Source organism: Eremomyces bilateralis (genome assembly GCF_010015585.1).
Source record: "Eremomyces bilateralis CBS 781.70 unplaced genomic scaffold P152scaffold_15, whole genome shotgun sequence".
In the NCBI taxonomy this organism is placed as follows: Eukaryota; Fungi; Ascomycota; class Dothideomycetes; order Eremomycetales; family Eremomycetaceae; genus Eremomyces; species Eremomyces bilateralis.
In genome coordinates this window covers 482,177-505,628 of record NW_022985081.1, presented here as the reverse complement: position 1 = coordinate 505,628, position 23,452 = coordinate 482,177, and the positions used below count along the sequence as shown (strand labels likewise).

Sequence of the window (23,452 nt, the reverse complement as noted above, 5' to 3'; positions counted from 1 at the left end):
ATCTAACTTCCCGTTTCCCACCACTCCCACTCTCACTCTCTCCACCCTCACTATACCTCCCCTCCCTCGTTCCCTCCCCACTCCTCTTCTCCCCACTACTCCGACTCCCCAAATCCTCCAACTCATTCTCATCAAAATCCCCCGCCTCCACATCCCTCTCCCCCCGCTTCGCCCTAAACCCCTCCAACCCTCCTAACCCCCGCCCCACATTCCCATTCCCCTCCGTCCCTGATACCGGCATATACCGCTGCCCCTCTCCTCCCCGCTCTCCCCGCCGTCGCGCCCGCCACACGAAAAACCCCCACCCACCCGCCGCCAACGCCACCACTACCAACGCGATCTCTCCGCTGCGATAATACGCCTTCCACTCCGCGTCCTTCAGCTTCTGCACCTGCTCCTGCTGCGCGGTCGTCGAGTTCGGATGCCCGCCGACGCTGGTCTGCGGTCCGGCGTCCTCGCCGTCTAGCACGCTCTTCGCCGGCTGCCCGCCGATGCTGGCGATGTCGACGCCTATGAACCGGTCGAGCATGTCGCGCGTGCGGCGCGGGTAGTCGAAGGGGACCATGTGGCTGGAGTTGTAGAAGAGGACGTAGGTGAGGTTGCGGGCTTCCTGGTAGAGGCCGGCGGGCTCGCCTTCGAAGGTCCATTGGCGGCGCGGCGCCCAGACGCCGGGGGAGATCTCGAATCCGGTGCCGCCGTTGAAGGACAGGCTGTGGATGAGGTCCTCGGTGCCGATGTGGTTGCAGATGAGATCCTTGTCGCCGGAGAACAGCACGATGGGGACTTCCTCAAGGAGGTCGGGGAGGAGGTGGACGGACGGCACGGAGTTGCGCGCGGTGAAGGCGCCGCCGACCGCGCCGTTGCATTCGGTCCAGCCGGTGCGCTTGGCGCCGTCGACGTGGAGGGCTTGCTTGACGTCGTCGCGGCGGAGGTACGGGGTGACGTGATCGAGGTCCGGGGGCCAGTTCATGCCGCAGGAGGGGTAGGTGTCGCGGAGGCGCACGTCGTACATGTTGACGCAGGGCGTGTCGGTGTGGTCCTGGGTGGCGCGGAGGATCTCCTGGAGGATCAGCTCGCAGGAGCTGGTGTCGACCTGGTTAGACGCACCGGCCTTGAGCGCCTTCATGCAGATAGATTGCTGGGCTTGCACTTGGGTGTCTTGGGCCGATCCGCTTTCGATCAATCCGGCTTTGTAGGCGTATTGGAGGTACGAGGGGTATTGGGCGGCCGGGGAGATCCAGCCGTTGCCGATGATCAGGCCTTCGAGGTTGATGGGGTGAGCCAGGTTCTTCTTGTTGCGTTCCAGAATGGCTTTCGCGATGTACGGGATATATTGGCCGGCGTACGATTCGCCTGCGATGTAGAGCTGTAATCGAATTAGCCACGACGTCACGACAAGATGCATCAACAATAGGAAGAAAACCCACCTCGTCCCCCATCGCCTCCGGAAACAACTTATAGTAATTCTCCAAAAACACCACAAACTGTCCCGCCATCTCCCCCAATTCATGCACGTAGCTATTTGTATCCACGTAGCTAAACCCCGTCCCCACCGGCTGATCCACGAACAGCACGTTCGCGAACTCGTCCCACGACCCCGGGTTGAGCTCCAGCTGGCCCCCTTCGCGTACCCGATACGGCCCGATCTCCATCAGCGCTCCGTCTTCCGAGCTGCAGCCCGGCCCGCCGTTCAGCCAGAGGACGGTGCGCGGCTTGTCGGCGAGGTGGCGGTTAGCGAAGTGCCAGAAGAAGAGGTGGCCGTTATTGGCCGGGTCGACGGGGATATGGCTGTGCCGCATTAGCATCGGACGGATTGAGATTGATTCGCGTGCAGGAGAGAGTGGATGGCGGACTGTACGACTTACCCAGCGTGCATCTTCAGCAGCGGCACGCCTTCGGGGGCGCCGGGGAGCGACCGCACGAAGTAATCCGCCGCGCTCATCTCGGCGGCATCGGCCGTGGAGGAGAACGACAGACCGATCAGGGCGATGCTGATGAGGTTCCAGATGCCCCATCTTCGAAACGGATCCCGCTGGGGCGGGCGGGCGTGAAAGATCCCCATGGTGTCGGAGGATATGATGACGCGGACAAGGGATCGGTGAATAAGGTTCCTCCAACCCTTTGAGGTTGAACGTTTAGAATGATTAAGATGGGTAGATCATGGTAGAATCACCGGTATTTAGGTACACGGTGGTGGATGGTGGGATTTGATGTGCCTGGAGGTTGGGTCTCATGTATCGGCGCTGGATAGTTGAAGCATCGAAATGTGGCTTGTTCAGCACTTTATTGGAGTCCCGATCCGGGGTGGGTCTTGGCAGTTAGGATGTTGTAGACGGCTGCAGCGAATTGAGTTCGACCCCCCTCCCCCTACTGCGCATTGAGATATCATGAATGGGATTACAATGGATTGGTTGGAAATCGATAAAGACAACCATACGCGGTCAAGAATTCCGAATTGAAGGGTAATGCCAAAGGAAACTTGTCGTTCACTTGCTCCACCCACGCTACCACGCCCGATTGACCTTTTGATATTGTGAATGTCGCCCGCTAAAAGGTAGCTCTATTCAATCAACGCATCCCGATATCCTCTGCCGACTCTCTAGCTGCAAGTATGATACATGTTGATAGCAGGTCCTCGAATCTCTGACGAGGTCCGCACTTAGCCCTCGAAGGTGAAGCTAGTGCCGATCTTGTGGCCCGCCTCGTTGAGCTTCTGGGTATCGAGCGAGGCACCGATGCCGAACGTGAAGCCTTGGTGGACCTTGGTGTTGTAGGCGATGGAGGCGATGCCGCGGTCGTTGATCTTGGCCTGTTGAGAAATATGGATTAGATATGCTTCACGGTTACAATCATAGTGGAATACGCACCTTGGCGAAGCTCAGCGGGTCGATCTTGTACTTGCTAGCAATCTCCAGACCCACGTTGCCGGCAGTCTTGAGGTCGTACGAAGCCTTGATACCGACCTCGACGGCCGAGTTGACCTTCTGGTAGTACGACGCCTGCACGACGCTCATGTTGTTCAGGGCGGTCAACGCGGCGCTGAACAGCGGCGCCTGGTAGCCCAACGCGGCCGAGTAGCGCGTGATGGTGGCCTTCTGCACATCGTACCCGGCCTCACCACCGACGAGGAAGCCCTCGTGGCCGACGACCCCGTCGACGACGGCCTGGACCGCGCCGCTGTTGTGCGAGTAGTCGACGAATGCGCGGGTGTGGAACATGGGCTGCTTGAAGTACAGGGAGAGCTTGCCGCCGGTGGGGCCCTTGTCGAGCTTGTAGTTGGCGACCAGCTCGGCCTTGAGGCCCTGGGCGAGCTGGTTGTCCAGTTCGGCCTTAGCGGAGAGGAGCTTGGCGGTGTTGGACGTGATGGTGGTCGTGACGCCTAGGAGGGAGAAAGTTCGAGTTAGTGCGACGTCCGTGAAGGTGTGAATGGAACGATAAGGAGCGTGAGAAGGAGAGGGTTGTTGTTGTTGTGGTTGCTGTTGTGGTTGTTGTTCAAGGAGCACTCCTGATTGGGATGGACCTGTTGGTCGATCCCTAGAACGTCGTTGACTAGGGTAGCGGAGATGTGATTCGCAATAAAAAGAGTGAAGGCAAATCGAACCTTTTGTGACAGTTTGCTTGGCCTCGACCTGTATTCGCGCAACATCTCTCGTCAGTACTCGACGCCCTCCAAAGCCGCCATGCTGGCAGGGAGCGACCACTTACGGAACCGCTGGTAGTTCCATCGTGAGGCGAAGTTCCCTTCGTCGTGACCGCGACACCGCTCGGAGTCTTCAGCTTGACCTCGAAGAGCGCTGCGAAACAACTGGTTAGCGATCGAAGCTCCCCGAGCTATGGCATGATGACGAGCTCACCGGCAACGGCATGGTAGAAGTCCTTGTTGATCAACTGCACGCCATCAATTAGCTCTCAAACTCGACGATTCCCCTCGATCCTGGATCTCACATCATTGGCAGGCTTCGCAATATCGGCGAATGCTGGCGGAGGAGCCTGCGCGGAGGCAGCCTTGAAGCCGTTGGCTGAGGCGTTGGTCCGACGGGTGCTGCCAGCTTCAGTGACCTCGGCCTTGACGCCAGGGAAGTGGGATTGGAGAGACATGTTGGAAGGTTAGAGGGAGAAATATGGGAGAAAGAATTTGGACGGTGATGGAATGATCTGGCGACTTGGATAGTGGTGGAAGAGACTTTAGGAATGATAGGAGAGAAAACAAATGAGGAGTGGTGTTATTGGTAGAGTTTATTGGTAGAGAGAAGCATCTGACGTTTTGTGTGTGATGCGTCGGCCGGAAACCTCCGATGCTTCGTAGTGACTTCGTCCCCATGGCGTCACTTGGCCTGCTGATTTGCTGCGCCAATGCATCCAATTTACCCTCCTTATGCGCTTGAAGATCATCATCAATTATAGGAGGTCATTCAGCCATGTATGCTAATGGTCGAGTCAGGAGTACTACGATTCAACGCATTGAGTAGGGTAGAGAACCACAACGATGCTGGTTTGGCATCCTCTTAATGTACTCAGTACTATTGTCATCCATCACATTGACCACATACGTTGTATTCCATATACTTCCACGGAGCTCTAGGTACCATTGGCATTCATTCACAAAAGCGAGACCCTTCAGATTCATAGTAGCATTGCACTCTGCCGCAGTTCCTCGTACATGATAGATGCTGGTTCCCCCTACATGTAAATATACCATTGAAGGCATCCATGGGAAGACAACCCTAAAACGATGCCGATACCCAACCGCGCAAACAACTGAACCCAAAAGCCTCAAATCCGTCATTGAAGCCAGAGCGCAAAAGATACTGAAAATACAAGATCCAGCTTGAGATTGATCGAGACCAGATGTCGACAACCATTTATCTCCCCTCCTTATGCATCCTCGTACTTGTCTTGATGGATTTCAATCGCCCTGGAACACGTTAGCAACCCCTCCGAAACATCTAATCGCTTGATATTCACTCACCGTCCACTCGGATCTGACTGCTTACTCCACGTCGGCGTCCACCGCATCACCGTCTCCGCGCAATACGGCGGGAAATGCTCATCGAACATACACCGATACCAATACGCCTCCTTCGTATCTGGCACGTCGTCGCCCCACTCCTTCTTCGGGTTCGCCAGCTCCTCGTCGCTCACCATCTTCTCCGCCGTGTCTTTGAGTGCATCGATCCATCCGTATCCGACCCCGTCGCTGAACTGCTCCTTCTGCCGCCAGAGGATCTTGTCTGGGAGGTAGGGCTCGGCGTCGGGCTTGTCGGACGTGTCGAAGGCTTTGCGGATGATGTATTTCTCGATGCGGTCTTTGGTGATCATCTTTTCGGCGGGGTCGACGTTCATGGCGACTTCGAGGAACTGCGGAGGGGTTAGTCATGGTTCTCATTGTTAGATGATCGCGGCGAGAAATGTAATGCGTACCTGCTTGTCTAAGAAGGGAACGCGCGCTTCGACTCCCCATGCGCTCGTGCTCTTGTTCGCTCTTAAGCAATCGGCAAGATGTAGGTTCTTGACCCGTCGAACACACTCCTCATGGAATGCCTTCTTGTCCGGCGCGGCATGGAAATAAAGGTACCCCCCAAAAATCTCATCCGAGCCCTCTCCAGACAACACCATCTTGACCCCCAGCGCCTTGATCTTGCGGCTGAGCAAGAACATCGGCGTCGACGCGCGGATGGTCGTCACGTCGTACGTCTCCAGATGGTAGATCACGTCAGACAGCGCGTTGAGCCCATCCTCGATCGTGAAGGTGAGGTTATGGTGTTTCGTGCCGAGGAAATCCGCCACTTCCTGCGCGGCCTTGCTGTCGGGCGCGTCCGGCAGCCCGATGGAGAAGGAGTTCAGCTCCGGGAGCACTTGGACGGTGGACAGGTGGTCGCCGTCGTCGATCCCGACTAGATGGTCGCCGCCCACGCCGTTGGCGGCGCCGTTGGTCCGTGACTTCGCCTCCGCGTTGAGTCGCTTCACCTCGCGCTGCGCAATCGACGCCACCAGGCTCGAGTCCAGCCCACCGGACAAGAGCACGCCAAACGGCACCTCCGCCATCAACCGCTTTCGCACAGACCTCTCAAACGTCGTCCGCAGCAGATCGTAGTCCAGCGGCGTCGTAGGCGTGCTCGTCGGCTCCATCAGCCACTTGGGCGTGAAGTAGCGCGTCAGCTCGTCGGTGTTGGAGTCATAGACATGGCCCGGCGGGAAGGCGACGATGTGGTCGCAGACGGGGTGCAGGCATTTCAGCTCCGAGGCGAAGTAGACGGCGCCCGGGGTCGTACTTGAGCGGCCCATGTAGAATGTGGTGATGCCGATGGGGTCGCGGGCGGCGATGACGCGGTTGGCGGTCTTGTCGTGGAGGACCCAGGAGAACATGCCGTCGAGGAACTTGGGGGCGTCGATGCCGTGCTCGAGGTACTATGTCGTGTCAACCATGCCCGCTTAGTCCTCGGGATTCAGTATACCCACCAGTGGGATTATGACCTCGCAATCCGAGTGGGTCTTGAATTCGTATGGCTTGGCCAGTTGTTTCCGGAGGACTCGGTGGTTGTAGATCTCGCCATTGACCGCGAGCGAGATGGTCTCATCTTTGCTAACGAGAGGTTGTGCGCCGCTGTCTGAAGGGGAGGAGGTGTGTTAGCCGGTGACTCGGGATGCGATATGGTTGTTGAGTCATACCAACACCGACGATGCTCAGTCGCTCGTGAACAAGAACTAGACACCTCAATTAGCCCGGATCATTTCTAGAAACACCGAGATGCTCACTCGTATCGTTGGCAATCCAGTTTCCGCCTATTCACTGTTCAGCTTTCGCCCATCAAATCGTCCGCCGAGATCGCTTACTCCAATCCGGTCCACGGTGCCGCACACTATGTGGAACACATTAGCAGATGGCCCCTACAGCATCGAACCGCCGGTTATTCTTACGCCTTCCCCATCTTCAGCGCCGTGGGCTTGAACTTCTGGACATCGGGATGCCTGGCCACACGAATCAGTCTCCATATCCTCGAACAATTTCCACCGCGATCGCAGCGACCATTGCGGCCGGGCAGCGGGACCAGACGACATACCGATAGCACGCAAAAATGCCACACATGATGATCTATGTGGTCTATGAACCGTCCTGTCGAAAAATTGTCCAACGATCGAGACGGATGGAGTGGAATTGAAGTGTTGAATCACTGGAGGGGAACGGCTGAAGATTTTATGTGACTGCGGCGAACCACACATCCACTCATCCACTCATGAGTCAACCCGCTATCGGTTCCAATGCCCCTCCATAATAAACCCGCCCCCCGTCCCCCCGTCGCACTCCACAGTACATGTTTATTATCTCGGCTCCGTTGCTTTTTAAATGACCGTATACGATTGCCCCATCCGAGTTGAGAGTATGTGGAGGAAATATAGTCAGATTCCCCCGTGGTGCACGCCGCCGTCCTGCACCGCGACAATGGGGCATGCAAACGAGCCAACCAATACGGTGCCGCATATTGCAACGCGCACATACCCTGGACGAAAGCGGAAGTGGGGGATGCCGGTGCCAGGACTGAGGGCTCACGCGAGCGTTTTCGTATTTTGGTGCACGCGGGGTGGAGGGATGAAAAGCGTTGTCATATCATCGATAAACGAATATAGGTGAACGAGATCGATTGGATGTTTGGAGATCGGATCCAGATCGGAGTAGTTTCTATCCGCGGCCCCAAATGTCCTGATGGACCACATTGGTGGCCAAGATGGGCAACCCCGAGGGATATAAGGTATAGTCCTATAGTCATCCGTTCAACAGATTACGAAGTCCCCCATAGGACTTCGGGGCTGCATGTAGAACTAAAGTGTACTTTGCGCATATCCACGCTATCTCAAAGGCTACAAAAGACACAGGTAAAACTCATAAAAGGCAAGACGGTGCATCAAACAGAATATCCACCGTTACTGCACGAGACATTCGCCCAAACACGCGCACACACAATGTACCCAGTCCGACGCTCCGTTCCGTAAATCCACGATCCGTTATCAGTTGCGCGGCCACGGGTGACCATCCTCGATTGACGTACATCGGTCAAGGTCGTTGCCAATATCCCGTCCCACGCAGTCGGTTTCCGAGGCCACATTTCGAATCGGAGGCAAACTCATCGGATACGTTTTGAAGATCCCCCGAGGAACCCAACCCCACACGGAAAGAAAAGACCCTTGTCCTCTGTGATGCACGAAACCAGTGCAGCAAGCCAACCATCCTAGCATCGCCATGGGTCGTGTGAAAAGCAATGCCTTCTAGAGCTCCGTCTCTACCTCACAGAAGCTCAACACCGTAGACCATTCCGTTATCCATCCTCTTGATTTCGCCTCAGGTTGCAACGATGGGGATGCCAACCGAGTTACCATATATCTGGAATCTCCCCACATCCCAACCCCCACGCGGAGGCCGTGACTCGACCGCTCAAAACAACCACCACCCGAGCAAGAAGCTCAACAAGCACAGCAGCGCCGTGATCTGCAGCGGCACGCCGTTCTGCGGGGGATTGCGGTTCGCCGTCGCCAAGTTCCCCGCGCCGCCCGCGCCGGTCGACTTCGTCTCCTGGCTGGTCGGCTTCCGCTGGCGCAACCCTTCCTGCGCCTGTTCTTTCAACTTGAGGATCTGCTCGTTCGCGGCCGCGAGCTGCTGCTTCAGCTCGGCGTATGTGGCGTTGGCTTTCTCGGAGATGGCGGTCGGGATGGGCTTGGATTCCTTGGATTTGTCGGAGGTGGTCGGGGTGCTCAAGGGTTCGGAGCGGGCGGTGGAGTTCGCGCGGGAGGTGCCTGGAGTGATGGGGAGGATGGATTGGGAGGAGGAGAGTTCATCTTTGATACCGTTGGGGGCTTTGGCGGGGGTCGAGGTGGGAGCGTCGCCATCGGCGGGAAGGAAGACGACGCGGATCTTGCGTTCTTGGATGGTGCTTTTGGCGGTTTGTTCGATTTGAGACCACTGGAAGAGTCAGCGTTGTCAGACAGAAACGGTGGAAGTACTTGCGATCGATGCGACGTTGGACACATCGGTATCCTTGGCGATGCCGACGGATTGGACAAGGAACTTGTCGCGACACTTGAAGTCTGCAGGCGGGTCTTTCTGCATCGATTGAAGGAGAACTGATGATGACGTTAGGAGCACTTCTGGAGACGCAGGCAGAAAACGAACCTTGCACTTCAACGGTGCCGCCGGGATCGATGCGTCCAGAATTTGGTCGAACGCAGTATCTGGGATACGGTCAGGGTTGATGGACAAAATATACTGGCCAAAGGAAGTCGTCATACTGCTTGGGCGCGGTTGTTTTCACCTAGATGATGGATTGCATAAGCAAGGGGTTAGACACCAAAGGTGATATCGACAACGAACCTTGAAGGCAACGGGATCATCATGCGGATTCCGCAAGCTGAGGATTTGTGAGACTTCATGGTCGAAGGGCCCTACATGATAGTCAATAGGCGTGTTCTCAAGCAGGTTGCATAGCGATCTCATCTCATCGGTGCGCCGGGTTCGCGCCACTACCGCGCCGAGATCGATTACATACTCTTGAAGCTCAACTCGCTTGGATCCAGCTCAACAGACATGATAACCGAAAGTCCGAAACGCTGTGAATGTTTGTATTGGGGGACGATGGCCGTTCACGGGAGATAATGGACCGCAAAGAGGTATTCCGGTTGCGCAGGAGAAGGGATCAATGCAGGCGACGGAACGACTTGAGCAGTACAGATATCGACAAGGTGCGAACGATCAAGGAATCGAACAGTCAGATCAAGGGCGCAGCAGGAAGGAGTGACAGACGTGATGGTGATTGTGCTTAGGAATCCAAAGCAGCAGGCTCGGAGAGAGTGACGGTTGTCTTAGACTCTTAGGTGTTGGATGTCTGGAACGGCACACGGAGAGCGAACAGGGATTTGTGGGATCATTCGCCGCCCGCCGCTTCTGACGTCTTTCCCTTTCCCCGACCGGAACCATTTGATACCTTTATCCGCACGTGAGATTATTAGCTATTAGCTGCATGTGAAGGCAAATATCAGCGAATAATCCATTAGGCTGCTAGAGGCTTTTATCATCGCTGGGGAAACTTGGTCATTATCTGCCTGGCGCCTACAATACAGACGCATGATATCCCTCAACATCAAAACCATCACCCCACGAACTCCCTTGAACGAGGAATACACCTTCTACAGAAACCTAGGATTATAAGACGTTGCAATCATGGCTCCCTCCGATTTAAATATGCTGCTCGAGATGGGCTTCGACAAGGACCGAGTCGAGATCGCAGTCAAGGAAACCAGAAGCTGTGAGTCCAACCGAGCCTCGCTTTACTGAGTGAGGTCAGCGCTGACTAGTGATGTTACAGTGCAGGATGCGATCGATTGGCTGGAGAAGAACCAGGAGAAGTCCCTCGACGAAATCAAAGTCGACACAGGGAGAGACGAGGAAGAAGCGGGGCCATCAATCGAAGTGAAGGCTGGTGAGGCACAAGCAAAGAGCCTCGTGTGCAACGACTGTGGGAAGAAGTTCCGGAATGCGGGGGAGGCGGAGTTCCACGCACAGAAGAGGTACTGTGCCTTTTGAAAATGCTCTATCCTTAAATGGTGATGCTAACCTTGGATCTCCCGCAGCGAACACACCAACTTCTCCGAATCCGTGGACGAAATCGCCCCCTTGACCGCAGAAGAGAAAGCCGCCAAACTCGAAGCCCTCCGCCAAAAGCTCGCCGCCAAACGCGCCATCCAAGTAGACGAAGACAAGCTCGCGCGGAAGAAGAACGAGGTACCTTCTCCCCCCACCCTCCCAACCCCCCTCTAACCCCATCCCCAGGAAATCCGCCGCAAAGCCACCAAAGAATCCCACGACATTAAAGAAGACCTCCAACGCAAAGAACAACTCAAGCAAGCCGCCGCTCGCCGCCGCGAGAAGCTCGAGGACGTCGAAGCCAAGAAACGCGCCCTGGCGATGATCGAAGCGGACAAGGAGGCGCGGAAGCGAAAGGCCGAGCAGGAACGCATCGCCCGGCTGCCCGGCGGCGGCACCGAGGCCGCGTCCGCCTCGCAACCGGAAGCGGCGCCGGCGTCGGTGCCGGGCGTCAAGCGGGTGTACACGGAGGCGCGACTGAAGCTGCAGACAACAAATGGGAGCGTGGTGAAGACGTTTGCGGCGGAGACGACGTTGGCGGAGGTGGCGGCGGCGGTGGCCGAGGAGGGGATGGGGGAGGTGAGCGAGTTTGTGCAGAATTATCCGAAGAAGGTGTTTTCGGATGTGGATTTTGGGTTGACGGTGAAGGAGGCGGGGTTTGTGCCGAGCGCGATGCTGATAGTCCGATAGCCGCGAGATGGAAGGCCTGGTCGTTCCTGCGAGCATCTGCGATGGAGTGGGTCGGTTTGGGTTTGCGTGGGGACACTTTGATAGGAGAGTATGACAGCAAGAGCTTAAAAATGGGGAGAGCTAGAGTCATGAATACATCGGCACGGATGATCCAAAGTTCGATAATCAACGATATCACGCTTAAACGTTGTCATGAACCATAGATTGGTCAAATTTGATCGCTGTTTCAGGGTCCATGAAGATTACTATAATACATAGCGCCTTCCCTGTCGCCAATCCACGTCTCGTTCATCACACCGTCCCGCCCTTCTGACTCTCAGCCAAGATCAGACATTTAGTCAAAAGGGTTGGTCCGGGTGCCCCAGTAGGTCATAACCAAGCTGAGTCCGACGGTCTCGAACACGCGAGCCAGCGCACCGACAGCAAGCGTGTCGACGGGGCGCTTCTCCAGGAAGAATTGCGAGATGAGCTACATCCACAAGTTAGCCACCACTCCACAAACTCCACATTCCACAACTTACTCCCGGCGCCGTGCTCGCGCAGAAAATCAACCCCCCAAGATACGCCGCGCCCTTATACGTCAGCGTGCCGGTCGCGTTGATGAGCGCGCCCACGCCATACGACTGGAGGGCGGAGCCGGCAAGCGAGGTGCCCCAGGCGGAGGCGGCGGACGCGGCCTCCTTTGATTTGAAGAAGTCTTCCTTGGAGTTGGCGGCCTCGGCGCGGCGGTAGGTGTCGCCGAAGAGGGGGGTGAGAACGGCGAGGGAGGTGGCGTGGTTGAAGAGGGTGCCAATGGCGATGGCGGAGGGCTTGACGGGGGGGAGGTCTGGGGAGTTAGTATACGATGGAGGTGTGGGGTGGGGTTGACTTCATCGGGAGGGGTGGACGTACAGTGAAGAGTGGCCATTGTGGTTGCTTGGATGGTGTTTGGGATGTGGTAAAGAGGTCGATTGAGATGGAAACGGTAGTAGATGGATGGAATTCCTTTGGATGTGCGGTGAAGAATTAGAAGGAGCAGACGAGGAATGTCGCGGTTATGAATGATTTCGGTCACACGAAACCGGCCAAGCTCGCCAGTGACGTATTAGATGCTAAGAATTCTAGTGATCTTTCCGTTTGACACCTTCCTCCACCGCTCCACCAGAAAATCCCGGACTTCATTGGGCCGGACGAGACGAGATCGGCAATTACATTACGGCTAGGATCGTACGTAGCGAAAATCAACTGGTGACTTGGTTTCGGTGGTTTGTGTGGTGGATTACATGGCCTCATCATGGCGATTTTAGTGAGTCTCACGATCGGATGATGTCATTGTTTACTGATCTCATCCCATCTGGTCTCCACGCAACATGCTCACTACAGTAACAGGACACAAATTCAAGAATTCAAGGAGATGTCTCCGTACTGGCTGATCTTTTACCCGGCCATTCAAGAAACAGTTTTATTTTATCATTGTTGGAATGAGCAGTGTTGTTTGGACTGATCCTTATTTCCAAGTTACGTCATATCGATTGAGGGTGTGGGATTGATTGATGTGGACCAGGTGGAAAAAGGGCTCGGGAGAATGTCGCGCTTGTGCTTCCCCTATTAATGTGACCCGTATGCTACCTGCAATACCAAACCGGTATCTCCACCTGTACTCTATAATCTCATAACGAAATCGGAGGAAAGACGGAGATCGGGACATTCTGCACGTCTTGTGAACCGACCCCCTAGAGCGACGCCGCTGCCATACGTCAAGAAACTCAAGCTGCCAACCTATTCGATGCAAAGCGGTGTTGGTATGTAGGAATTGGAGCCGGGAAAGGAATTGGTTCGACATTTCCAGATTTACAGGCAGTCAAGTCTGGTAGATTGGGGTATGAAGGTCAACGTGGAAATCAAGATCATCTCTACGGATACTCTGCTTGATATCCAAAGCTGTTGCCTCAGGCGTTAACACAAGACAAACTACGTCAGGCGGAAAATATTTCATTCGTCCATGCTAGATCAGATCGATCTTGAACTTCATAACAGCATAAACCTGTGATTCTCTCAACCATTGCAATTTTCAGAGAGGGCACTGAGGTCTTCCCTTTCGCAACAACACCTTTCACTGACGAAGACTTGGAGAGAAGAGCATGTCACATCGTCTGTGTATTAGACGCCGTATAACCCCTGCCTATGGGCCATATCCTGTCGCATTTCGCGGGGAGGATGATTAAGCACGATCGCTGCTTAAGCTCAGTTACTGTAGAGCCATAACTTAATGCAAATTGGTATTAACGATTCCCATTGTCTAGGAAAGGAGATCTAGCTAGTAAGCTAGATGAAGATTACTTAAATACATAGTAGAAGACTGAAGAGTCCTGATTAGTCCTAGCCCAGGGGTAGAGGGCAGTGAAAGGAATGTTAAGTGGCAGTAGAAACTAACAGGGGCATCTTGCGACATATCCTCGCTCAATGATCCAGGGGGATCCGCGACGTCTATCCGAACACTGAAGTTGTTATTGACACCTCAGTAATGGATAGCTGCATACTATCGGACATCGGGGTCGACCGATCTCTCTGAATGAACCTGTTGGAACTAGACACAGTCCCTACCTCTCAGAAACGGTTCGCTAGGACATCATATCCAATTCCTTAGTGGTCTAGGCAGGCGATGAATTGCTATCATGAAGGAGGGTGGGATGCTCAGCCATACATACCCCCTTTTAATTCTCAAATGTTTGTTCCTATCGAAGAATTTAAGTATGCGACTTGTTCCTCTCCGATGGCCCCGTACCCGACGATTTCTTTGCAGTCCCATGGTACTTCGGGAGATCAATGTTTAGCACGAGCTTGTGTTTTGGAAACCTGCTCGTTCGTATTGACTAACCACGCTATCACATGGACTTGGTTGAAGGCTGATTGCCTGGGTCGATTCTCGTTTTACTGCAAAGCACTGCGTTGAAAATTCCGTCGCTGTTTCAGCTCTCTTCAAAGTCACATATCAGGGAGGTAAATGCGTCCTATTTCCGTACATTTCGAGCTATCACACTTGGCTGGCGCCGCGATGTGGACATCGGCGAGCCTACCCTATGCTTCGAGGATGTTCAGGCCGTGGAAGGGACAGATCTTTGAATCCTCCCGAAGGATTCTCAACCGATATTGAGCTCAAATCCATAAATTTTCTATCAGCAGGGCCGCTGGCGGTTGGGTGGGAGGATGGGAAACGCCAATACCGCTAACAACATGCGATGTCCTTCATACGACTCTTCCGATGTTAACCTCGACAGAATATTTTGGAGGGATTCCTCCACTTCCTACATTTGGCATCGAATCAATCTTCGCACCAGCCAAGTGCACACACCCACGGTTGTGGGGTCAAGAGTTGGGTTCCAAGTTGGCGGTGTAATTTAAGATGTTCACGATGAATCCTTGTCTGAACACGAGGGGTCTTGTGCACATCCGGGTCTTGATATTGCGCTTCCAAGCATGACAATCCTCCTGGCTCAATGTGAATGTTTGTATCGGAGTCGTTGGAGGGGACTCAACTGACCCAGAGACACCCACCACTCTCAGCAATGGGGTCAACACTCCTTCACCAGCTCAACCCAGAATGGTTGCTCCTGCACAAACTTCCACCTGGTCTCAACAGGCGAAGGTTGCTAAGACATTGCAGCGAAGTACGGCATATCGCTTGATGATCTCTTCTCCTGGAATATGCAGGTCGGAACCGATTGCGTGAACCTCTGCTCGGAATACATCAACATCTGCGAAGACAGCGCGCTCCGTTTAGGCGAAAGGCTGCTCAACACCGCCGAGATTCCTCATCCTAAGCTCGACTCCCTCAATCCGCGAAGGTATCCTGCGAACCAAATCGAGGACTTGAAAACATCATTTTATTGGGAATTAGTCTTCGCAATGGCAGCGAAGACCGTTGATGCATTCGTGAGGCGTTCAAGTGCCCACCCCATTAGACGAGTTACCATCGAAACCCATGTACCAAATATGGGAAGAGCGGCAAAGGGGAATGTTAAGATGGAGAAATACTCTTTCGGTTGGATCACAGACAAAGAACCAGCTGGAGGTAGCAGATAGAGGCCGAAACTACAATGAGTCCGTTTCCCGCAGCATCTGCAGTGGTAGACACGGGAGTATAATGGATAAGCACCCTGGGATACCAACGCGCACGGATATTTGTATCTTGTTGTTGAAGAGAAGGGATCTATAGATATAGGTAGATATTTCGTGACATGAGTAGGAAGCTACTCCGGTTGATCTTATTGGATGATGATGCGCGGAGTTGAAGGGTCTGTATGTGGAGAGCTGGGAGTACAATACTTGGGAACAGTTTGTGAAATATTGTGATTCTACTTCTGATTGTTATCAAGTGTCATAATGCTCTCCGTAACCGGACATTATTTTCTACATCTCACCTCGTCTCGACGTAGGAAATTGCGGGGGACGAGGAGAGGGCAGATATCGATATCCCTAGAGACCAGGAAGGGTCCAATTATCACCACCGGCATAAACTCGGCAAATCAAGCGCAGGAGGGTGTAAACGATGACAGCCTCCTGCCCATCCATGCAGGAAACACAGTGTGGACCAATTTGAATGTTCACAAAAGCTCATACTCCTGCTTTTGCGTGTTATACAATCGTTGACTTGCGGACTCTTGCGGAAACGACCGACCACGCTTCATGGAAACGTGAAAGACTGGAAGTCACGTACACTCAATTCCAAACGAACAACTTCCCCATATCCTTGACTCGTCACCACATAACAGCCCTATAACACACCTATAAGCCGGGCGACGTGGTCTTCGCATTGGCCCCTAACCCTTGTGAGCCTTGATATATCATCAACTCCCGTAAGGAAGTGCCTGCGGTTGTTCACCCAAGTGGAGCACCTGAATAGACGAATCGAGGGTAGACCAAGGGTGCGTCTGCGATTTTTGACTGCCCGTGAAGAGTCTCTTGACCGACCTGGCCCTCAGTGTCGTAATTGAGCACCACGACTCCAGCTCGACCCTTCCAGGACTTCGACTCTTCTAGGGCTTGGTACCGGGTTTCCATATCGGGACCTTGTAGCCTGCTCCAACCGTCGACTTTCTCCATCTGCACCGGAAGAGGGGCTGCACTGCTATGAAGGGCAGGACTCTACGGTTGTCACCTCCTACTCCTACGCCCCGACCATCACGCGAATCCGTCTTACCTTCCAGGCGAGCACCATCCACCCTGCCTCCACTGCGCATCGAGACTAGTTGAGGAGCTTCACAGCTCCTCAACCACGTCAATATTCATAATGGGTTCGAGTGGGAGACATAAAGCGGAGAAGAGCTCGGGAGCTCGGAAGCAGGTTGATACACCTCAAGGGCAAGCGAAACAACCGAAGGCACCACTGCTCCCCAAGCCAAGTCGCGATGGGTTAGCTCAGAGAGCGGCACAGGATGTAGAAGGTTTGAAAGGATACGTACGTGGCATAGAGTTTGAAGTGAGCTTATGGAGGCGCTGACATGAGACCACAGCAACTGGGAGACTGCCTCGGGAAGGGGGCCTTCGGGTCGGTATACCGAGCACTGCACTGGGGGTCCGGTGAAACGGTTGCTATCAAGCAGATCAAGCTCACCGATCTACCGAGAAATGAGATCGGCACAATCATGGTACATCTCCCGTTCCGCGATCCTCATACACATCTGACGGTGGATCGTATAGCTCGAAATCGACCTCTTGAAGAACCTACACCACCCAAACATTGTCAAGTACCACGGCTTCGTCAAGTCTGCCGAATCACTATATATCATCCTAGAGTAGGTCCAAAGAACATGGGTGTTGCACACTGGATATTGACGCGGAATAGGTACTGTGAGAATGGATCGCTGCATTCGATTTGCAAGAACTTCGGCAAGTTCCCGGAGAATCTCGTCGCACTCTACATGTCACAGGTCCTTTATGGCATGATCTATCTTCACGACCAAGGTGTCATTCATAGGGACATCAAGGGCGCCAACATTCTCACAACAAAAGAGGGGCTGGCCAAATTGGCAGACTTCGGCGTCGCAACGAAAGCGTCCGGTCTGAGTGAATCCAGCGTTGTCGGAACCCCGTATTGGATGGCCCCAGAAGTCATTGAGCTTTCTGGGGCTACCACTGCCTCTGATATCTGGAGTCTCGGCTGTACTGTCATTGAACTCCTCGACGGAAGGCCTCCATACTACCAACTACAGCCAATGCCTGCTCTATTCCGTATCGTGAACGATGACCACCCTCCTCTTCCCGAAGGAGCGTCTCCGGTACTGCTATCCATGCCCTTTGTCACTTGTAACGCAGCTAATAACATCTAGGGTGTCCGCGATTTCCTTATGCAATGCTTCCAGAAAGACCCTAACCTACGAGTGTCTGCCAAGAAGCTTTTGAAGCATCCATGGATTGTGAGCGCCAAGAGGGCAGACTCCATCGTCACACCAATGCCCACCAAATACGACCAGGTGGTCAAAACCGTTCAGGAATGGAATGAAGCTCTGAAGTCACCCAATGGTACCTTCAAACGAACATCACGACCTGTAGCAACTAGTCCGGGACCAGCTGCCAATGGGAGGTCCTCTCAGATGATGAGCCATACATCTTCGAAGGAAGCGTTAAAGGTTACGAAGATGAGACCTAATCCTGATCAATTTAGATCCCCTGACCATGAGGCTGACGATAACTGGGATGCGGACTTTGCCTCCTCAATCAACCCTAATGCGCTTCAATTGCCACACTTGCGACCACATGATAATTTCGCTGGCTTACTAAGTTCAGAAAGGCTGAAATCATACGCTCGCACAGATCCGAGAGGTTCGGAACAGTCGAACTACTCACAAGCAGATCTCAACGATCGAAGTTCGTACAATCTCACAAGTACTGATCCACTTGAAACTGTCAAGCCGGCTACTCCTGGGCGAAAGCATTCAGACAAATCCACAGGACGGCCGACACAGGCGAAGTCTCCACGGCGTCCTTCGCATCCCAAACCTCGAATCCGCGTGAACTCTTCTAAGCCACCACCACCGGCTGCTGGACATGCCCCAAAAAGGGAAACGAATGGCTCTTCCGCCCGACCTGCTGCCACGTTCAGGGAGGACTCGGTGGAAGATTATTCCGACTTGATCGCCAATGACGATGCCGCATTCGAGAGAAGGATTCAGAGCATGAGGAACCAAGAAGGGGACTCGTTCTCGCCAAAGCTTTTCCATCCTTCTGATCTCAAGAACATGCCTCGATCCACGCAACATGTCGGCAGACGTGTGGGTAGCTTAAGACGGAACCCAATTCCTCCCGAGGAGCAATTCTCCCCGCAGATCCTCCGGTCTAGGTCCTCCGTGGAAATTCAAAAATATGCGGAAGCTGACGAAGAGGACTTCTCTGATATCTTTGGGAAAACGGGATCGGTACTACCCGTACCGGATTCCGATAGCGGCTCGGACCAGAGCACGCTGATGATGCTCAACTCCAAATTCTCCACCAACTCATGGCTTGTTGATGAAGAAGACGAGGATGATCCGTTCGCCCAACTAGAAGAAGGGTTCGATGAAATGGACCTTCAGACCAACGTTGCTCGGGATCGGCATGCTCGCCTTTGTACCTCCGTGGAGAGCCTTGTCAGCTCCCTGAAGACTTCGCAGCCAGACGATGTTCTCGCCGATATTTCTGAGCAATTGATGCAGCTCCTATACGAATCCCCTGATCTCAAAAATGTGATCATAAGCTCTCACGGGATGTTGCCAACACTAGAGATCCTCGAAAACTCCCAGCGGATGGATGTCATTGTCCGCCTTCTCAAGATCGTGAACATGATCATTCACGAGAATACCGAGTTGCAAGAGAACCTGTGCTTCGTCGGTGGCATACCAATCATCACAAAGTTTGCCCACAAGAAGTATTCAAGTGAGATCCGGCTTGAGGCAGCTGCTTTCGTTCGCCAGATGTATCAGACGTCGACGCTTACCCTACAAATGTTCATCAGCTGTGGCGGTCTCAACGTCCTTGTGGAGTTTCTTGAAGAAGACCTTGACACTGAAAGAGATCTTGTGCTAATTGGCGTCAACGGCGTCTGGAGCGTCTTTGAGCTTCAGGTTGGAACTTTCCGTCCGTCATTTTTGAAATGCTAACAGTTCGCAGGGTCCAACCCCGAAGAATGACTTCTGCCGGATATTCTCGAGAAGTTCCATCCTTTACCCACTCTCCCTTGTCCTCAACCGAGTCCTTGACGAAGATGACGAAGTTGCAGAGCTTGTCGAAGGTCGCATCGTCAACATCTTTCTGCTGTTCTCTCAGGCTGAGAGCTACGTGAAGGAAACGGTTGCCGACCGCATGGTTTTGAAGCGTAAATTGAAATCGATTCTTGATCCATTTTCTTGCTAATACTGTACAGGAATTCTCAAAGATCTGAGGCGAATGTCTCCCCAGCATCAGATCACCATGCTTAAATTTATCAAGAATCTGTCCATGCTTGCGACAACTCACGACGCCTTGCAAAATTCAAACGCTATAGAAGCTCTCACTGATCTTCTTAGCGCTAGCATGAAACTCCCTCATTCCAGGGAAGTCTCGAACCAGGTCTTGAACATCATGTACAATCTTTGTCGGTTGAGCAAGACGAGACAGGAAGATGCGGCGCTCAGCGGGATCATACCCCTCCTTCAGAAGATTGTTCAGACTGAGCGTCCCCTCAAAGAGTTCGCTCTCCCGATCCTATGTGATATGGCTCATTCTGGGAAAGTGGGAAGGAAGCTGTTGTGGCAGAACAAAGGTCTCCAATTCTACATTTCACTGCTAGCAGATAAGTACTGGCAGGTGACTGCGTTGGAGGCCATTCATGTCTGGTAAGCCAACTCCCAAACCCCGTCGTGACACCATGACTCACAAACTTGATAGGTTGCAAGAAGAGACCGCACGTGTTGAACAGCACCTCCTCGAGAGTTCTTTCGGGCAGGCAATCATCGACTGCTTTACGAATCCGGAAGTCTCCACGGATGCATTTGAGCAGTTACTTGAACCGCTCCTCAAGCTGTTCCGTCTTTCCCCAGCAATAGCAGCGCACCTTGCACACCCCAACATATTTGGCCGAACCGCTCAGAAACTCCACACCAAGAAAGCGGTTGTACGGCTTAATCTCATCCGCATTCTTCGGTGCATTTGCGATGCTGTACCCTATGTTGATGAGGAAATTCCGTCTTCCCGCGACATCAGTACTGGGTCGCCGACTTCAAGGAGCATTAGCCTCCTTAGGGCGTATGGGATATACGAAGCGATTGCTCAGCTCGCTGATTCAGACCCGGCTGTGCTTGTCCGAGAGATGGCGAGCGATCTCATCCAGCGAAGCGATGAGCAGGTCCCCCTGTCTGCGGCTCGCGCCGAGTCCATATCGGTCGCTGGGGCCCGTTTAATACGACCCGCAGGCATGAGACGCTCTAGCTCAGGCGCAAGTGCTACCGTCATGACCCCACCTACATCGAAATCCGTCACTCCACACTCATTACGTAGTCCTGTTGGAGCAATCTCCTCGACTTACTTTGACAGTAACTCTTTGGGCGTTCGACCGCGGGCACATGCTGGCAGTGGCAGCTCCACGTCCTCATCACTTTACAACAACACACCCCTCAATGGCGCTGGTCTTAGCAATGGCTCGCCTGCAGTGTTCCGACCAACCAGTCGAGACGGGAGCATCCTTCCCGGAACCCAATCCCGCTCCGGTTCTGGTGAGAGCAACACTAGTTCTGGGGGAGCCGCAGGCAACGGCCCAACATCCGGCTCGGGGCTTCTCCAATTGCAAGTCGCGAAGAGCAGGCTTCCTCGCACAAGCTTGGGCGGTACAAGCGGTAGCAGTCGCCGAGGACGGCTGAGCCTTGCCCCTACACCGGCGATTCGAGAGGCAAGAGAAAAAGGGTCAAAAACAGGCCCAAAAACAAGTGGCGGAAATAACACCCCCAACAGTGATTCGGCCGGGAGAGTCCGAAGGGAAAAAGATGAAAACACCACACCAACGCACAGTAATCCATTAGTCCTCCGAAGCAGAGCGCTGGCGAGTAGTCGCTTATCGAGGCGGCAAACCGAAGCCTGGCATTGAATGTGCCCGCTTGACGCCAATGATTTCCTATGTCTTTCTGCGGCTTCCAGACGGTGCATTTCGGATGCATCAGAATAAGAACGGGTGTCACGGCTGGCCTCCAACGGCATATTTTCCTTGGTCATTCTCCAGACATTCTGTCTCTGGTTTTGTCTCGTTTGATGGATGCAACAAAATATGGGAAGGGACATTGAGATGATATTAGAGCATTAGGATTGTATGATTATTGCGGCGTCTTCCGTGATGAATGGATCGATAGAATAGGCTTAAAAGACCTGTCGAGACGGCAGCTTCGTCATTGTTCACCACTTTCCAACTCTAGGGCCGTCTATTTTCGTTGACCTCATATTCCAAAGTCCTCCATCTGCCTCTCTGCCGGTGGAGGTCTGATCCGGAGTCCAGTTGTCGACGGTTTTCTTCCCTCCTCCGCCGCCGCATCGGAAGTACCGAAAACTGCTTTTTCGAATCCTTTCTCTCCCATAGTCTTCTCAATGACCTTAACTTTCGCGGTCGCTTTTCGAAGCCGTTCATCGAACGCGTCTACCGCCTCTTCGGTGTTCTCGAGAGACATCGTCATGTTGTCGGTGTGAGAATGGAGAGTACCAAGGTGCTTAAGCAGCCTTTCATTTGGTTGCAAAGCCGGTATCCTGGACTTTGGATCACGCTGGCTGATTTCCACCGACTTCACATCATCTCCCTCTTCCTTCGCTTTCGAATTTCCAGATTGCGAGGGATCCGCTAATGAAGATGATGTCCCCTCGTTGGTGATCGTATTCTCGCCGTTGTAATCGCTCATTGCCACCCTTGCCTCCCATACAGCTGCTCTGCCTTGCACGACACCCATCTGCATGAATTTTTCGAAGCCTTTCTCGATCCCAAATGCGTACCCTTCAGCATGGCCGGCTTTGGTGCCATCAGCGACACCTAAGGCGTAGCCCTCGGCTTGATAGTGTGACTCGAGTTGAAGCACATGGTCAAAGGGATCTTCGTCCTCCATCGCGACCTGCGTCTCTGCAGTAGTCCGAGTAAAAATTTATGTTTAGGTTGATTAGGAAGGGCGATAAGTTATGATGGTCCGAATCCTTCGAAATCTTGCATCAGATCTAATTGAAGTTTAGGTGGATAAATGGCTTTGTCAGCCGATACCTCCCACTTCGATCCGCCGCTTCATTTGACGACATTCATAATTCCATCTCTAATTCTAGTCAACGGCAATAATGTCCGCAAATATCATCTCCTTAATTTAGAGGGAAATGAGATAAATCGACTCATTTAGATCCGTCTCCCAAAATCGTATCCGATTCAGTTATACATTAATAGACCTACTTGAGCATATGCCATCAGAGTACACGGAGCAAATGGAGATGATCCAGATAGACTACATACCGGAGTTTCTATATCTTATTACGTTGCAAGATTTTCCAAGTCCTTCCTGAGCAAAGCATCATACAAGAATCAATGAACTTCGTTTTACATGTCAATATCCATCCACGAGCTGGTTTCAATGCCTACCCAGTACTGGTATGAAACCCGTATATTCCGGTTTCTGGCACTGAGGTTTCTAGAACAAGTCCTGTCGTTTCTTTTAAACTATTGGGACTTCACTGTCCACTTTCTTCTGTATATATGCAACTGTTAAACTTCGCTCTTTCGCTCCAGGATGCTCTCTTACGTTCACACTCAAGTCGAGTACTGTATAATTTGGTCCAACGCCCAACGGTCCAGCTGTCCCATCATTTGAACATTTAGTAGGAAACTGGTACATTGTCTAAACACTTTAGCAGAGTGAGTCATTACTGAGCCTAACTATCATCCATTATAAATCTGTCTGCATAGAGTCCGACGTGGAAACAGGGTATTGTAGGGCTGAAAATTGACATATTGTTATTTGGTAATGCCTTGTCAACATCCATGGTTCAGCATCCCAACGTTAACGACCGCTCTCAGTTCTCCAATAAGATCGATGATTTTGATTCTGTAAATTGTTCGCACGGGTATGAAGCATCAACGGTTCGCATTCACCATCCCGGTGGGTAATCTATACCGGATAGATGAGTTGG

At 53.1% G+C, this 23,452-nt stretch overlaps 8 protein-coding genes across 8 annotated transcripts; 2 read left to right on the top strand and 6 right to left on the bottom strand.

Moving 5' to 3' along the window:
* Positions 1–305: 305 nt before the first annotated feature.
* On the bottom strand, positions 306–1,898 carry P152DRAFT_438884 (putative pheromone-processing carboxypeptidase kex1; the record flags this gene model as incomplete). Its single annotated transcript, XM_033677623.1, has 2 exons — positions 1,428–1,898; positions 306–1,366 (listed from the first exon to the last, which is right to left on the bottom strand). Coding segments are annotated over exons 1-2 (1,437 nt in total), but the record flags the coding sequence as incomplete, so codon positions are not given.
* A 761-nt stretch (positions 1,899–2,659) lies between these two features.
* On the bottom strand, positions 2,660–4,098 carry P152DRAFT_475149 (uncharacterized protein; the record flags this gene model as incomplete). Its single annotated transcript, XM_033681393.1, has 5 exons — positions 2,660–2,809; positions 2,868–3,629; positions 3,706–3,794; positions 3,855–3,888; positions 3,946–4,098. 5 exons carry the CDS (start codon positions 4,096–4,098, stop codon positions 2,660–2,662), a joined length of 1,188 nt encoding a protein of 395 aa, XP_033532738.1.
* A 777-nt stretch (positions 4,099–4,875) lies between these two features.
* Positions 4,876–7,087, bottom strand: P152DRAFT_467461 (asparagine synthetase; the record flags this gene model as incomplete). The annotated part of the gene is made up of 9 exons (XM_033680767.1): positions 4,876–4,915; positions 4,970–5,358; positions 5,422–6,408; positions 6,460–6,608; positions 6,670–6,705; positions 6,757–6,783; positions 6,835–6,860; positions 6,919–6,969; positions 7,062–7,087. The coding sequence occupies 9 exons, from the start codon at positions 7,085–7,087 to the stop codon at positions 4,876–4,878; spliced, it is 1,731 nt and encodes a 576-aa protein (XP_033532737.1).
* Positions 7,088–8,333: 1,246 nt separating this feature from the next.
* Positions 8,334–9,668, bottom strand: P152DRAFT_77835 (VAMP-associated protein). Its single transcript, XM_033683244.1, has 6 exons — positions 9,537–9,668; positions 9,362–9,432; positions 9,280–9,302; positions 9,164–9,222; positions 8,999–9,114; positions 8,334–8,953 (listed from the first exon to the last, which is right to left on the bottom strand). The coding sequence occupies exons 1-6, from the start codon at positions 9,574–9,576 to the stop codon at positions 8,429–8,431; spliced, it is 834 nt and encodes a 277-aa protein (XP_033532736.1). The 5' UTR covers positions 9,577–9,668; the 3' UTR covers positions 8,334–8,428.
* A 286-nt stretch (positions 9,669–9,954) lies between these two features.
* P152DRAFT_459982 (putative UBX domain protein) lies at positions 9,955–11,683 on the top strand. Its single transcript, XM_033679801.1, has 4 exons — positions 9,955–10,292; positions 10,353–10,554; positions 10,618–10,768; positions 10,817–11,683. The coding sequence occupies exons 1-4, from the start codon at positions 10,208–10,210 to the stop codon at positions 11,318–11,320; spliced, it is 942 nt and encodes a 313-aa protein (XP_033532735.1). The 5' UTR covers positions 9,955–10,207; the 3' UTR covers positions 11,321–11,683.
* Positions 11,655–12,586, bottom strand: P152DRAFT_438875 (DUF1761-domain-containing protein; the record flags this gene model as incomplete). The annotated part of the gene is made up of 3 exons (XM_033677622.1): positions 12,212–12,586; positions 11,842–12,146; positions 11,655–11,789 (listed from the first exon to the last, which is right to left on the bottom strand). The coding sequence occupies exons 1-3, from the start codon at positions 12,225–12,227 to the stop codon at positions 11,655–11,657; spliced, it is 456 nt and encodes a 151-aa protein (XP_033532734.1). The 5' UTR covers positions 12,228–12,586.
* A 4,003-nt stretch (positions 12,587–16,589) lies between these two features.
* Positions 16,590–21,392, top strand: P152DRAFT_475144 (uncharacterized protein; the record flags this gene model as incomplete). Its single annotated transcript, XM_033681392.1, has 8 exons — positions 16,590–16,757; positions 16,813–16,947; positions 17,000–17,094; positions 17,145–17,577; positions 17,629–19,398; positions 19,445–19,649; positions 19,698–20,148; positions 20,201–21,392. 8 exons carry the CDS (start codon positions 16,590–16,592, stop codon positions 21,390–21,392), a joined length of 4,449 nt encoding a protein of 1,482 aa, XP_033532733.1.
* Positions 21,393–21,735: 343 nt separating this feature from the next.
* Positions 21,736–22,419, bottom strand: P152DRAFT_399931 (uncharacterized protein; the record flags this gene model as incomplete). Its single annotated transcript, XM_033676543.1, has 1 exon — positions 21,736–22,419. A coding segment is annotated over one exon (684 nt), but the record flags the coding sequence as incomplete, so codon positions are not given.
* Between the last annotated feature and the right edge of the window lie 1,033 nt (positions 22,420–23,452).